This window comes from Ostrea edulis, chromosome 2 (assembly GCF_947568905.1).
Source record: "Ostrea edulis chromosome 2, xbOstEdul1.1, whole genome shotgun sequence".
NCBI classification, from domain to species: Eukaryota; Metazoa; Mollusca; class Bivalvia; order Ostreida; family Ostreidae; genus Ostrea; species Ostrea edulis.
In genome coordinates, this window is record NC_079165.1 from 57,654,755 (window position 1) to 57,671,139 (window position 16,385).

The 16,385-nt window shown below is 33.9% G+C and overlaps 1 protein-coding gene across 5 annotated transcripts in view; it reads left to right on the forward strand.

Annotated features, from left to right (window-relative positions):
• LOC125681976 (rho GTPase-activating protein 26-like) overlaps window positions 1–16,382 on the forward strand; it is a 32,651-nt gene extending 16,269 nt beyond the window's left edge. For 2 of the 5 annotated variants that reach the window (XM_056154558.1, XM_056154559.1), the window contains 14 exons: window positions 105–167; window positions 1,938–2,012; window positions 2,097–2,184; window positions 3,655–3,713; window positions 3,827–3,844; window positions 6,952–7,057; window positions 7,275–7,434; window positions 7,802–8,033; window positions 8,557–8,718; window positions 9,014–9,059; window positions 9,385–9,441; window positions 11,040–11,120; window positions 11,212–11,291; window positions 14,028–16,382. In XM_056154558.1, coding sequence (XP_056010533.1) covers window positions 105–167; window positions 1,938–2,012; window positions 2,097–2,184; window positions 3,655–3,713; window positions 3,827–3,844; window positions 6,952–7,057; window positions 7,275–7,434; window positions 7,802–8,033; window positions 8,557–8,718; window positions 9,014–9,059; window positions 9,385–9,441; window positions 11,040–11,120; window positions 11,212–11,291; window positions 14,028–14,119 — 1,319 coding nt within the window. In that variant the 3' untranslated portion in view covers window positions 14,120–16,382. Of the gene's footprint in view, window positions 1–104; window positions 168–1,937; window positions 2,013–2,096; window positions 2,185–3,654; window positions 3,714–3,826; window positions 3,845–6,951; window positions 7,058–7,274; window positions 7,435–7,801; window positions 8,034–8,556; window positions 8,719–9,013; window positions 9,060–9,384; window positions 9,442–10,189; window positions 10,241–11,039; window positions 11,121–11,211; window positions 11,292–14,027 lie in introns of all 5 variants that reach the window. The other 3 variants (XM_056154560.1, XM_056154561.1, XM_056154562.1) reach the window with 3 other exon arrangements.
• The last annotated feature ends 3 nt before the right edge of the window (window positions 16,383–16,385 follow it).

The window sequence follows — 16,385 nt, forward strand, 5'->3', positions numbered from 1 at the left end:
ACAAATATACATTTGTACCACCAGTAGTTTTTTTAAAACAGAAGAATTGAACATTTCTAATGAAATTCCTTATCAGTGATAAATATATCTGTATTTTATTTCAGCCTCACTGGATGACATAGGATTTGCCTTCATAAAAAGATGTATAACATCAGTGGAGGCTAGAGGTATGAATGACAAGCTGATATCAAAGAATCAATATTAAGTCAGTGAGCAGAAATATGAATATGTAGATAGAGGTATGAATTTAAGTCAGTGAGCAGAAATATAAATATGTAGAGGTATGAATTTAAGTCAGTGAGCAGAAATATGAATATGTATAGGTATGAATTTAAGTCTGTGAGCAGAAATATAGATATGTTGAGGTATGAATTTAAGTCAGTGAGCAGAAATATAGATATGTAGAGGTATGCAATGTAACAACTCTAAATCAACTGGCTCTTGGACCGAGAAAAAAAAACCTGGTCAATTTACCGAGAATTTAGCATTTAGAGACATTTATCTCAATTTTCTTAAAGTAGGTACTGTTCACTTTGATCTGGTGATCTATGATCAATTATCAGTGGAGATCAAATTAGTCCACTTGTACCTACAGATAATTAATACAAGAAATATTCTCAATGAAATCATCTAATTTTAAACTGAAAATCTATAACAGGATACATGAATAAAACACAGGTCTATTATTGGAATTCCTGTTACCTCTGTTTACACTCTGTTTACGTCCATTGCTTATGTCATTAACAAATTGTTTTGACATTTTTGAAAAGTACAATAGCAAATATGAAATTGTAATTGGAATTTTATGTCTTTGGAAACAAAGAAAATTAATTTATCTTTTGATAATTATCATCAACAGTTTGTTCTTTATTCACTTCCTCACATATCCATACAATAGTATGGTGTTAGAGTGCACCGGATCGTTAGAATCAAGTATGCTAAGTATAGTGCAATAATATGGCGTTGGATACTGTATTCATTTAAGATGCCCAATGTCTTTATTACATTTTGTACAAAATTTGGAAGGGTCACTTCAATTAACCAAATGTCACTTAACACAGGACCCTTGACAGCACAGGTAAACCATTGGAATTATAGAGGCCACTTGTGTTTTTCACACCTCCAGGTTGATAATTTCCCACCTGGCCAGTGGGTCAGTCATTTTTCACACCTGACCAATCTTGATCACCCATCTGGCCAAATCTGCAAAAAATGGCTGGTATTATAAGGGTAAATTACAAATGTTTGTTAACAAATGTTCCACTGGGCCAGAAGAGTAGAGATTTTATTGAAAGCTTTCGGATATAACAGATCCATCTACAACAGCATATGATAATTAATAAATTTGTATTCAAGTTTTATGATTAATGAAATTTTAGTCAATTTTTTTCTGAACTAAGCTACTTGTATAATGATAGTTTTGCTCAAGCTTGTTTATGGTTAGGGTGAGTGATGTGGCCCATGGGCCTCTTGTTTTGGGGTTTTTTTTGGAACCGCTCAATCTTTTTCAATGAAATTTAGTGAACCATGGCCCATTCCAGGTGGAGATAATACCAAAATTTAAAAAAAAAATCTTTTGAGATCATTAAAATCCTATATAGAGCCTCATGCTCAAAAATGATAAAAATTGTGTAATGACCTACATGTGGTGTTTTTGAACTTTTTTCAAACAGTTCCCACACCCTGGTGAGTTCAGAACAGAGGTGCAAACTCTTAAAGAGAGTAAACTAATTGTTAGCAAGTCCTCTCTCTCAAGTACAATGTACCAATTCTAGAATTTGAACTCATATTGAATTGGTAGATGATTAATTGGCAGTTGGGCCATATTTCATTTTATGTCTTTGAGAGTCTGGCAACAATGAGCATTCTTCTATGCATCAGACAATATCTTTGACATCAGGAGCAATCATTTAATAAAGGAAAATTGCTTATTGCAGGTCTACAAGAACAGGGTCTCTACAGACTGGTTGGAGTGAACTCAAAAGTAAACAAACTAATGTCACAAGGCTTAGGTAAGAAAGTCACATATATATGTTAGAGGTTGTTCAATAACAATAAACTAGACTCCTGTAATAAATACACTGCGATTATTTCAGATCCAAAGAAAAGAGACAAAATTGATATTGGTGACCCAAACCAGTTTGAAATAAAGACTTTAACAAGTGCTGTCAAAAATTATCTAAGGTAAGATATTGATAGGCCCCATACCAAAATTTGCTCATAATATGCATCGGCATTGCTCATGTTAGAACTAATATGATTTTGCTCACATGAGCCTAATGTGCAGTTTAACATGCAATTTAGGTAAAATGCTCAAATGAGAAAATTTGCTCACAATATACTCACATGAGGAAATTTGCTCACAAATTGCCTGCTTGAGGAAATTTGCTCACAAAATGCTCATTTCATCAAAAAACAAGAAAGATGGAATCCTTTTTTTTTCCTTTATTGACATTACCGGTAACTACAATGAATGAAAAAAATTTGAAGGCACATTAATTGTATTCAAGATTTAGAAGTCTAAATATATATTAAACACTTCAAAATGATGCAAATGAATACCCATAAGAAAAAAAGGGGGCAAACAAACTACTCTTAACAATTTGATTGAAAACCAATTTGATTTGAAAATGGTTTAATAGTACAGAAATCCACATGCAGATGATGTTAACGAACTAAATAGTACTATCTAACCAAACATGAACAGACCATTTTATGAGATCTATCTAAACAAACAACAACCAAATTACTTCCACCAAATTTAGAAGCAAGCAATTTATTTCAAACAATTTACAAACCACTAGTAAACCACTGGTTACAAATTATGAACAAGGCAAAGGTAACAAACTCCTTAAAAAAATCACCAGAACAAGACAAAAGTAACAAACTCCTTAAAAAAATCACCAGAACAAGGCAAAAGTAACAAACTCCTTTAAAAAATCACAGAACGCTGTGGCATTAACAAACAACTTCTGTAACAGATCATAGGGAACAAGCCGGGGTAATATTAATAAGGGAGGGCCGAAATGACAAATTCTAGTGGGATTACAAAATTTCAAAGTTTAACATTTGGACATATATAGATAGATTTCTGCTAATATTGGTTGATATACATGTAATCGAAATAAATGATTACAATTAAAAACAATGATGGATACTCCATATCAAATATGTTATAGACCAACTTATAATATCTTGTTGCCCACGTGAGCAAATTGGACTTCATCTTTTTTTAACATCATAGAAAGATAAAATCGAAGTTCAAATTGCTCATCTAAAGCTCACATGAATAATTTGAACTAAATACAATTGCAAGCAATTTGCTAACGTTAGCTATCAATATATAGAAACCTCACCTCTTGCTCATGAGAACTCAAGTGAGCAAACATTAAACATTTGCACACATGGAATTTTGTTAGCAAACTCTACCCGTACATAGTTTTCAATCTGCACATGAGCATTTCTGTAACCTACCTAATTTGCGTATGTTTCTAACCTGATTTTCAAGTGCAATTCATGAATTAAGTATAGGTTTTACTGTATGGGGTGCAAGTCAAAATAAAGACTTTCTGCCTCACATGGTACCTATTTATAAAGGAGCATTAGTTCCCTGTTTCATTGTAATAAGTGCACTATTTGAATTTTCCATTTCAGATCACTGCCAGAACCATTGATGACTTTCAAACTACACAAACCTTTGATTGCAGCAGCTAGTAAGTACATGTGTAGGTGATCGTGGAATTACATAACAAGGGAAACAATCCATCTCAGTGTGATTCTTCTGGAAAATTTGATAGATTTTATATAAGTCTGTGTATGATTTCAGAATCTCGTGGTTTAGAAGGTAATTCTATAGGAGTTTAGTGCTGACTTTCTTCCTCTCTAATACTTTTTATTCATGCCAATGTCTGTTTTGGGGTCATCTAGTATTTGTGAGAATAATAAATTACCAGTAACAATGAAAAGACCGGTGACTCTTGATGGCTGGAACTCTGATCCCTTGAAACGAATATCCAGTCCAGATTTTTTCCTTGACAACCTAAGCAAATATACTCACAAAATCCTTAAAGTAAGATTTTGGTCCCACTTCTACATTTCTGTATAATTTGAAGTACCCCTTGTATTTACAAGCCGGCTCTCATGCTGATGATTAGCACTATGTGGATACTATGAAATGCCAAATTAACAAATATTTGTACCTATTTTAAAATAATTGTACCTATCTCCAAATGAATTAAGGATAGGCATAATTGAATTAAACCCATCTTCAATTCATTTGGAAATAGGTACAATTCATTCGGAGATAGGTACAATTCATTCGGAGATGGGTACAATGGACTTGAACATAGGTACAAATGATTTGAAGAATATACAGTGTATTTTAATTTGGTGCTCCGTAGGATACTGTCTGAGAAAATTTGATTGGTTGGCAGAGTCCCATGTCCTAATGGTGTGTGTGTACAGCTGAATTCTCACTTTAACTCCAGTGGGCAAATTAATAAGTCAGTGGGAATTATTGATGATATACTAGGATGAAATTAATTTTTAATCAATGTATTCTTGTAAACTAACATGATCGAGACAAATTACTAAATAAATATAATTTTAGATATAGTTTATGCATGAAAATATAAAGTAGCCATGTAGACAATGAGCTAGTAGGAGAACTAAATCTCCCAATAATGATTGATAGAAGTGTATATTGTGGGATGAAATCTTGTTCAAACTTGTACACATTTGGATAGGAATAAAAATACTTTGGTGCATAAAGATAATCTTGTATGCTAAATAAACAGATCAATACAAATAAACAAGTGATGGAACTCATCACCATTTTATTTTTGAAACATAATTCACAAATTCTATTTTTTATTGGTACCTCATACTATCCCGAACTTCAACAGGTAATTTAATATAACAAGTTCTAAATGTACAAATATACATGTATTTCAAATACTTGCAAGGCAAAGATATTAAGTACTATCCTAGAGAAAATGATCAATCAATCAATGTTTATTCTTGCTATATAAAGATCGCATTGAGAAGAGTAGATTTATAAAATGTGCATGAAAAAGTAACCAAAAGTTATTTTGTGGGGTTATTTAAACTGGGGAACTAACCCTTTCCATAGTGATTTTATAATTACACAGAATTTAATCAATGTTTTGTTGTTTTGTATATTAAATAATTGGTCAAATTTATAAATGCTAGGATTTGTGTGATAACATTTTGAAAAATTCATCTCTCAAGCTTGTTATACATGTGTATCAGTTTGATAAAATAAATTAATGAGATTCATCAGTTTGAAAGTGAAAATAATAGTTTGAAAAAGTGAATGTTTTACTAATATTGAAACAACAATAGGAGAAAGGTACATTATTTTGATTCTTCTCTTGAATATGATTGACTTAAATTTGATAATACATGTACATACCTATTGGTAGTGATGAAACCCTCATTGTTCAATGTACATTGTAATTTTGTTTTATTTGACACTCATTATATTTAATGTTAATTAAAATATAAAAACATATAATGCAAACTGCAGACATTTTATTGATGAAGAGTACATTAATATTGTTCAAAGATTTTTGTATTACCTAGGAAATAAGTAGATAATATATGATATCAATAATTTTGTGTGTAATTTTATTAAAACTCTTTGTTTGAAGTGATCAATATCTGACAGGATTACCTGAACTATGAAGTTTGAACTATGGAGTGGGTTTTTTTTTTTTTTTTTTTTTTTTTTGCCGTCCTAAGAACTTTTAGCCATTAAGAGTCACCTGTATCTGGAGTATTTAAAATAGTTGTAGTTTGTGGGTTTGGGATAACACTGATTTAATTATTTGACAATATAACGGGTTTTGATTCTGTTAATTACGTATACATGTAATGTGTAATTTTAAAACAGTCACACATATGGCTTTTGAAATCTGCTTTATACTGTCCCTTCTCTGTGCTGTTATATGTACCTACCAACTGAATTCTACATTCACTTCCATGCCAACTGCCATGCATGTCAAAATGTCTGTAGACGGACATGTATTGAGTTATAAAATCTGATACATAAAGTGTGTTACTTGGGTGGATGCACAGTGATGAATATCTTCGTCTTCAAGTGAAAAGGCATACATGAAGTCTTTGGTTTGAAATGAAAGATGATTTGTTTTGAATTACAGTTTTATACACCCATTTAATCATTTTATGATCAAGCTGTAAATGAAATCACAAATTTTCACAGCATTTTTATTTTCATTGATTATGTGGTATGGACATGCCCTTTAAAGTTAAAACTATCTATGGTATACCAAGACTTCAAACACCTGTAATTTTCCCCCTAACCACAGAACACCCCCTCCCCTTGAAAAATGAATGATTTTATAGTAAGGCCAATTCAATTTAATTAGTAGATTATCATTCGGGGTCACAAAAACTATGGGGCGGGTGGGAGGATTTTATTTCTATTTCCGAGAAAAAAATTAATGACTAAAGGCATCACACAAAGTGTTAATCAAGTTAACATTCAAAGAATCCTTGGTAGAGGATATAAAACCAACATTCTGTGACTTTAATCATTCACTCATGTCACTGGGAAGCAAGTTTGTTTGAAATCGCAATTTTTGCGAAAATAAAAAAAATTTAGGGCAGGCCCTTTTTGAGAGGCAGGCAGGGATGGTAATCTATCAATTAATTTGAATTGGCCTAACTTAGCATCTGTTTGATTTTTTCCTTGGGATTTATTTGATTTTTACAGGGATCCTCCTGTTGGGTTTTCTAACAATCTTTTTATTGCCATTTTCTTAAATCACTCTTGAGTACAGCATAGGGAATCAACATGTAATATTCATTTCTAAATCAATGCTACAATTTTCCAAGGTATATTTTGGATGACAGACAATGATTTGAGTAAGTTTTGAAATATTTAATTAGCTGCTTCTTTCCTTTCAGAACAAGAATCAAAGACACTACGAATCCATGATATCCACACCCTTGTTCACAAACTCCCAGAGGCCAACTTTGAAATGTTGGACCTATTGGTTGACCATTTAAGAAAGTATGAGCATATCTATTTCAATCCATTGACCATTATTATCGACCAGATCAGACAACAATATTTGTGTAAATAGAATTGTGGGGAAATTTTACATCATTGCATTCACTGTTGTTGCATAATGGAAAGAAATTATTTCATGTTATACATGTATTGTGTCCAAAACTGCCAATCTCCATCAGACTGCCGCTGTTAGTGTAGGTTGTTTGTGGTTTTCCAGGGTGGCTGATTTGAGCGACAAGAATTTGATGACTGTGGCAAATCTTGGTGTTTGTTTTGGACCAACTCTGATGAGAGCAGAAGAGGAATCAGTGGCAGCCATTATGGACATCAAGTTCCTGAACATTATTGTGGAAATCCTCATCAACAATTATGAAAAAGTATGTGATACATAAGATCTCATACATAACATAATAAATTAGTATACAGCATTGGTTTTTGGAATTATTTCAATTCTTCGAATTTACACATATGTTGGAGAAAGTCATTCATCGCAACCATAACTAAAAATATATGACACAACTAACGTAACAACAATGTTTCATTAACAAAAATTTATTGCTTTTTTCCCAAAAAAAATTCTAAAATTAATGTATTTCAGAATCCAAATATACACTGTTAATATTGCAATGTATTTATCTAGATATATAAATACCAGTATGAATGTACAAATATTTTATAGATGCATTCTAATGCATAGATCATGAAACATGATTTTTTTTTAAAAATTGAATTGTCTTTTTATAGATTTTTAAAACACCACCGGAAGATGCAGACCCAAGTGAGATTCGCTGTCCCCCTCCCAGTGCCTCTCAATCAGTGACTGACAAATTTACTCCTGGGGTGAATCATACCTCATTAGATGTTTCTAGTCAAAACCCACAGCCAATTTACATGAACAAAGCCCCACCTCTTCCAGTTTTTGTACCCCAGAAAACCAAACTCAGATCTGTGGAGATTTACAATCCAGCCACAGAACGTGAGTTCTCTACAAACTTTCTATAGAATAAACCATATCTCTTTTTACAACAAACTCTCTGTAGAATAAACCATATCTCTTACTACAACAAAGTGTATTTAGGATATGAATATGCAAGAAAAAATAAAAACAAGTGAATAAGAAAGTGCATAAAAATTAGAGCCTACATATAAATACAGACTTATTCTCTTCCACAATAAATAAATCTAAAGTTAGTCAACAAGATTTCATCATTCCGCTGTAAAATAGTCAACAGGATTTCATCATTCCTTTGTAAAATAGTCAACAAGATTTCATCATTCCTTTGTAAAATAGTCAACAAGATTTCATCATTCCTTTGTAAAATAGTCAATAGGATTTCATCATTCCTTTGTAAAAGACTTTCATTTTTAGCCATTTCATTTCTCTCAAGTTTAACATATTTGATATTTGTTAACGAACCAAACCTTGGTCAACTGGACTATATTCCCCACTAGACTGTATAATGGTATGCATTATTTATAATGGTATGTATTATCTGTAGGTTTTGAGACCCATGGAAGCAGTAGTGACAGTTCAGAGTCCCTGAACTCTAGCTTGTCTAACAGTGCCTCAGCCATGTCATCGCCTCTCCCCCAGTTTGATAGTCACAAGAAGAACCCCGCCCCCGCCATCCCCCTGCAGTTCAGCGGTGTATCAGGATTAGGTCAGTCAGCAAAACTTCAGTGTCTTTGTTTTGTATGTAGGAGACAAATTAATGAAAATTGTGTAACAGTTGAACGTCAGTATCTCGAACATTGATATCTCGAATACCATGCATATGTTGAAGTGAGAAGTCCCAACTACATTTTCTTAATGTATTCTATTGAAGAAATTGATAATGATGTATATAGGATAAAAATATTTATTTTATTCATACAATTATTATAGATGGTAAGAATAAAACAGATTTTTATATCAGGAGAATTGCAACAACTATCTGCCTGAATTTTCTGTTACAGCCAGCAAATTTATGAATGATATTTCTGGCACAGAAGTTCCCACATTGTAAGTACTGACTCTGTTGTGACATTTTAATCCCTGTCCTGAACCCCATGATTTAGCTCACAGAATGGTTGACCTTTTGGCACTCTGATTATTGATGTAATCCCTCCCTATGCAAATTTTCTGTCAAGTTACAATGTCTTGTCAGACATACAGATATATTTTAAAGAGTTCAGTCAACAAACAGTCCAGAAAATTTGACATTTGAAGAAAAGGTTTTATTCTTCTGGATTTTTGAACTTCCTATAAAAATTGGATGAATTGTTCCTGAAACAGGAGAGAGGTCTGCTACCCACTTCTGTGTTGTAATTGTTTTGTTGTCTCTCAGAGACCAGGCCCTGCGCAGATCTCTGTGGATATCGTCCAAAGCCAAAGTGTTTGAGAGGTATACAGTTCAATGAATGAAATATTGTTTGGTATATGACTTCGTCTTCTTTGTCTTTTGAAAATGAAAATAACAGGATGTCACATGACTGTTGTTGTAATGATGAGGCTACCTGGAGTATGTCACAAGGCTGTTGTCATAACAACTACTCTTGGATGATGATGACACTTTGCCCTATATATTTGAATTGTCTATAATATCTAAATCGTGTGGCAGAGAAAATCCCTTGCATCCCAGAATTTGTTACTAATCTCACCCTCACACACACTTCCCGGTCACACAGCATGTACTGTTACCCCCAACACCTGATTGCTGTTAGATTTCATTAACATACTGTCTGCTTTGAGACAGAAAGTTTACTTGTTAATGTTTTCTTTATCTGTTTTTTGCTTTCTCTGAGTATTTTTTTTTCTTCTAAACATTGATAATTTTAAAAAAAATTCTTGAGGATGTTAAGTGTATTTCCAACAGCTGTCAGGCTACTGAAACAAATTCTATTATCCGTGCTGACGCATGAACCGTCATGTAATAGGTCAGCTGTAGGATGGAGATAGATGAATTGCACACAGAACTTTGGGGTTGAATCGTGAAACATAATGTGCATGTGGAAAGGTCCAGAAAAAAAAGCAGATTTAAAGATGCCTGTATGCTTATCCTGTAGTACTTAAGAGTCCCCAGAGTGTTAAAAACAACCCGTTTTGCATCATGCTATTGCTTGGACATGAAATTTTTGTTCTGTTTTGCGTAGTGGAAGCATCAAGAAACGTGGCTCCAATGATTCTTCCTATGCAGCGTCAATGTAAGCTAACCCCTGCCACATGTAACCAATCAGTACACCTCTTGTAGCTAATCGGTGTTCTATTTACTGTATGTTAATCAGTCCGTGTAGACTTCTTACATATAACCCACGTGTCACTTGTTGGTAATGCTTGTACTTATGTCAATTTGTATTGTGACCATTTTATGATTTTACCCACTGGTGTACAGTGTTTTTGTTTTCCTCACATTTGCAGTACTGTATATTTTTGCATGCACCCACTAGAAACTACTGTAGATATTACCCTGGGATACAAAGTATAGAATTACTAGGATAGAAAGTGTATTGTAGCTCTACCCTAGGCATTATGACTGTATTTATCCCTAAATATATAGGTACACACATATCTTACATATTTGATTTTCTGCTCTAATAAAGAGTTAGATTTCAATTATAAATGTTTACTCGGAGCATTTTACCTATTATTATATTTTGTGTATGTCTATCAGTTAATTTATTTCTTACCCCAGGTGTGCATGTTCATTAACATTGATTTTAATTTATTACCAAATTCTTTTGCTAACTGATTTGTGCATGTCCCATTCTTGATGTATAAAATTCTTTGTATTTTATTATTTTTCCATCTTGCAACTTCACAAATACTTTAGTTTATATGGTATATCAGTATTATTACAGGATTTTAAAATCATAATCAACGTTATTTTCTTTTAATTTGTAACACTGAAATAATCAAATATCAAGCAGACAAATAGTGGAAATTGGACACAATTATTTTTTGTATAATTCTAATATTTTAAGACATTGTTATGGTTATTTCTAGGACATCATCCATGACTGGTAGTTTGTCAGAAAGTCTCCCAGCTGTTGGAAATTCCAATAGTACCAACAAAACCAAAAAGAGGTAAGTGCTCTCTCTCTCTCTCTTTTCGTTTGTATGATAGATTTATGATCTGATTTTAATACAGTTTAACATGCTGTTGCTTTGGTTACAGGATAGCTAGGACACTGTACCAGTGCCTGGCAGACAATGAATCAGAACTTTCATTTGAGCCAAATGTCATCATTCATAATGGTGAGTTCATGAATTACCTCTCCAAGCTATGAACATGTATTAATACAGGTAGCCTCTGGACTTTCATGGAGGTTGTATGTGGTTGTACAGGTTCATGTCAGGTATCATTACCAGGTTTTTAGGTCACCTGAGTTACTTAGTTGACCTATTGCAATATATTGGTTGTCGTCCGTCGTGCGTCAATTGAATATTTTTAACTTCTTCTTGATAACTACTATTCCAATTCTTTTCAAATTTGGTATGAAGCATCCTTGGGACAAGGGGGACATAAATTGTAAATTTCAGGACTCCTGCACCCCTAGGACCCAAGGGGCATGGCAAAAACTGCCCAAAATTGACAAATTTTCAAAAATATTCTTCTCTAGAACCGTACATGTGTATAAAAAAAAACAAAAAACTAAATGCATAGTGATGTAGAGCAGAAAGGCCTCTACCAAAATTGTAAATTTCATGATTCCCGGGTTAGGGGTTTTGACCTTATGGCGGGGCCAAACTTAGTATATGGTGTTTATGTGTAAAACACTTAAATACATGTAACATCTTCGTTTCGTTAGTGCTATTGATACTAAATTGAAACTAAATGGATATTTAGAAAGAGCAGGTAGTCCTTTACCAAAATTGTAAATTTGATGATCCCAGGGGTGGGGGTTTTGGTATTAGGGTGGGGCCAAAATGGTCAGTTATTTAGTGTGTGAGCAATAGAAATTTTCAACTTCTTGATAAATACCTTTTCATTTCTTTTCAAATTTGGTATGAAGCTTCTTTATAACAAGGGGGACATAGATTGTAAATTATAGGATTTCTGCACCCCTGGGGCCTTAGGGGTGGGGCAAAAACTGCCCAAAATTGACCAATTTTCAAAAATCTTCTTTAGAACAACACATATTTAAGAAAAACTAAATGCATAACAAGAGGTACAGTGAGCAATGCTCACTAAGAATAACCCCCGCTTACCCCAATCTCCAAAAGAGTGTTGTTAATAGGTATAAATTACCTCTTTCCTGAGTGTAGAAAAGAAAGGGCATGACAAAACTTTGGGTAGTCTCTTCTCTAGGAGTGCACTTGACCTTTGGACCCCAAAGTCCCATGGGTAGTCCATATGTATGATAATGTGACTGTAGGTGGAAAGGGTAACGCTTTAGAGCCCTGAAACCACATTGCTAAATCAATGTCCAGTACACTTGACCTTTGACCTTTTGACCCCAAATTCAATGGGGAACATCTTCGTCCTATGGGTAGTCCATACATGTATGTATGATATGGTGATTGTAGGTAGAAAGGATAATGCTTTAAAGCCCGAAAACCATATTGCTACTTCGATGTCCAGTGCGCTTGACCTTTTGACCCCAAATTCGATAGGGAACATCTTCGTCCCTTGGGTAGTCCATATGTATGATGTGGTGACTGTAGGTGAAAAGGATAACACTTTAGAGCCTGGAAACCATTGCATCTACAGACGGATTGACAACCCAATTCCAGTATACCACCACCCCCCACCCCCACAACTTTGTTGCGGGGGTATAATGATGTAGAGCAAGAAAGCCTCTACCAAAATTGTAAATTTCATTATCCCCGGGGTAGGCGATTTGACCCCAGGGCTAGGCCAAACTTAGTATACGGTGTTTATATGTAAAAACTTTAATTGATATCTTCTTTAGTGCTATTGATATTAAATTGAAACTCAATGGATATTTAGAAGGTGTAGGTAGTCCTTTACCAAAATTGTAAATTGCATGATCCTAGGGGTAAAGGTTTGGTTTCAGGGTGGTGTCAAAATTATGATAATGATTTGAAGGACTTATTTTATGTTTGCTGATACTGTATAAAATCTAAATGCATACTTAGGAAAAGCAGAAAAGGATGTTCAAAAAATGGTGAATTTCACAACCCAGGGTTTTGACTCTTGTATGGGTCCAGATTAGTCATATCTTTTAATTTTAATGCACATATTATATTGTGTAAAGCCTTTCATGAGTGTATACACTTTTGAGGGCATTGAAGTTTTAAGAACACATCTTATACTGTTGCTGAACATTAGAATTTAGCTTAGATATTCATAATAGGAAATTTTTTCTACTTTTCATAGCCCTTGGGAGTAGTGATACTTTTTACTAGTACTCAGGTGACCAATAAGGCCTGTGGGAGTAGTGATACTTTTTACTAGTACTCAGGTGACCAATAAAGCCTGTGAGCTTCTTGTTTTCTCCATTTTCTATCAAGTTTACATATGTGGCCTGTAATATGTTGAACCTGGTTTTGAGAGTGGCCTTTAATATGTTGAATCTGGTTTTGTGAGTGGCCTGTAGTTTGATATGTTGAACCTGGTTTTGTGAGTGGCCTGTAGTTTGATATGTTGAACCTGGGTTTTTTGAGTGGCCTGTAGTTTGATATGTTGAACCTGGTTTTGTGAGTGGCCTGTAGTTTGATATGTTGAACCTGGGTTTTTTGAGTGGCCTGTAGTTTGATATGAGTTGTAACAGTTATCTAGTCATTATCTTAATCAGATTTCCTATTGTCAATGAATTTCAATGTGTAGTGTTTTATTTACCCAGTAATTTGTGCCTAGCAACCTTTTTTCCCCACAAACTACAACCTGACAACAGTCAATACAATCTCCAAAGCCAGGTGACTGTTAATTTTCATAAAATTCAGTAGGATTTCTTATACAAGTATGGTTGAAAGTGGAAAATTTTCAGACAGTAGAGAGATGAAGTATTTGTTGACTTCTTTATATAGTGAGAGAATCCAAGGAACCTGGATGGTTGGAGGGATCCCTGAATGGGAAGCGGGGACTGATTCCGGAGAACTACATAGAGTTTGTTGACTGACCCTAGTGACTGGGATGTCCAACCACCAGGGACTCTGGGGGGACAGACATGTACATAGACATCTACATCATCTTATCATTTGAAATGGTGATGGATTCCTCAAGTTATGATCCAGGGCACTGCCTGCTGTGCTGGACATGGTGGGGGATGACAAGATGGGGAATAACTCAGGATCATGTGATCAGTCACATGACATGAATGAGGGCCACTGTTTTTAGTGTTGACTCATGTTATTACTAAAGATATCAGCATGTACCAGTAAATGCAATATAGTCAAAACATTGTAAAGTATTTCCTTTTTATGTTCAATTTCAAACCATGTTTTTGTGTGAACAAAATGATATATGGTTCACTTAAGATCATTTGATTTTCTTTGTTGGATCGTGTATTTTGTGGTTTTCATCTGCACTATGTGTACTGTAGATAAGGATTTCTGTTCTTGATTTCTTGTTAAACATTTTTGCAGATAATTTATAGCAGGTAGGATGCTAGATAATATTCTAAAGTCTTGGAATGTAGCAGCAGCAAAATTTGTTGTCATTATACTATCTTAAGATTGCACAGAATTCCGACACCTCATTCTGTCTCATTCGTCTGACATTCCTCGTATGATTTTTGTTACACTGTAAGCTGTTCAGTTCTAAATACTATCCATGTCTCATGTGTATGATATTTTCTTATGAACAGCTAGCATTACCCTTGTATTACTTGTAGTCCGTGCTAAACCTTGCTACTTGGTAGGTGTATTTTTTCCGGTGTATTTTCCGAGACCATTTCCTCATTGCTGCTCAGTAATGTCACTAACATGTTTCTTTGAGTCTATATGCTTGGCATAATGTTTTTATACAGCTTTCTTACTGTAAAATTTTGTTGCATGAAGGATTGTGAACTTATAGCTATTTTTAATGGTGTAAATGTTTTTAGTTTAGCATATTTCGTCTTTTATTGAAGACAGTATGAAATCTATGCAGTCAATGTTGTAAATAGTTATGTTGCTTAATACATTGTACTGCATCCTGCTAAATCAGTCGGGCCATGTAGACAAACGTTTCTGATAAGGGAAGACTATGTTGTATTGCTTGTCTGTAATTTTAATCTGTGTCTTAAATTTGACTGGAAATACAGATATTCAAAGACTCAAAATCTGCCAGCTCAATATTACATTGCTTGGAATCTGTCTCCATCAATAAAAAATCTCAAATTTATCATTCTTTTAGGGCAAGGATTTCTAATGACAGTTCTGGCTTAAATTTTAGTATGCTACATCTAATTGTTGAGATTACAGTTGTTTTGCAGTTCTGTATATGATAGGATATTTATTAGATTAATAGCTGTTTATATCTAGCCATAATCACCCTATAGCATAATTTGATTAATATTTATGAAATATGAATTAATATATGAATTATTCTATCTTTTGAACAAACGTTGTGTATATACTGACTAGTTCTTATACATTTTACAGCATTCATTCCCAACTTTCCCTAATATCATGTCTATCTTTTTTAGTATTTGTTATTTTATTGAATGACATGATTTCCTCAGGTTGAGATTTTTTTTCTGACATATTTATTTATTGTGGAAGAGAAAACCAATTCCAGGTTTCGTACTTATGTGCAATGTTCAGCTTCACTGTACCCACTTAAAGCTTGCCATCCTGTGTGTAACGTTTTGTGAATTTTGTGCAAATGACTTCATGAAACTGTTTAGATTAAGTCTTGTAGTGAATGTGGTATAAGAAACGACTTTGTGGTGTGCATACATATATATGAAATGAAGCACAGTGATTTTAATACTCTGTCAATGTCAGTAGTTGGACAGAGAGAGTGTGGTGCAACTTATAGGAAATATTCTAGGTGGGACAAAATATATATATATATATATATATAGTCTTTTGAACCAGACTTTGTTAACATTTGTGAGAATGTTCATGAATGCATTCAATGATATATAGGATGTTCCCCGTTATATACAGACATCATAACATGGGCCGATTCACACTGATTGTGTGTTGCAACATATCTCTAGATGTGCTTGAACACTATCATCAACCAACATCTGTTAAAGGACTTCTTTTTGTTACATGACTGTACATGACTTTTGTTCCGTGACGCTACTGTACACGTTTTTTGTTCCGCGACTCTGTACGTGTATTACTGTGGGCGTTACATTTTGTCAGTGCTGTGGTACTGCACCATGCGGTGTGTATCCACACAAGAGTAGGAAAATATTTTATCAAGAATAAAACCATACAAACACAGTCTCT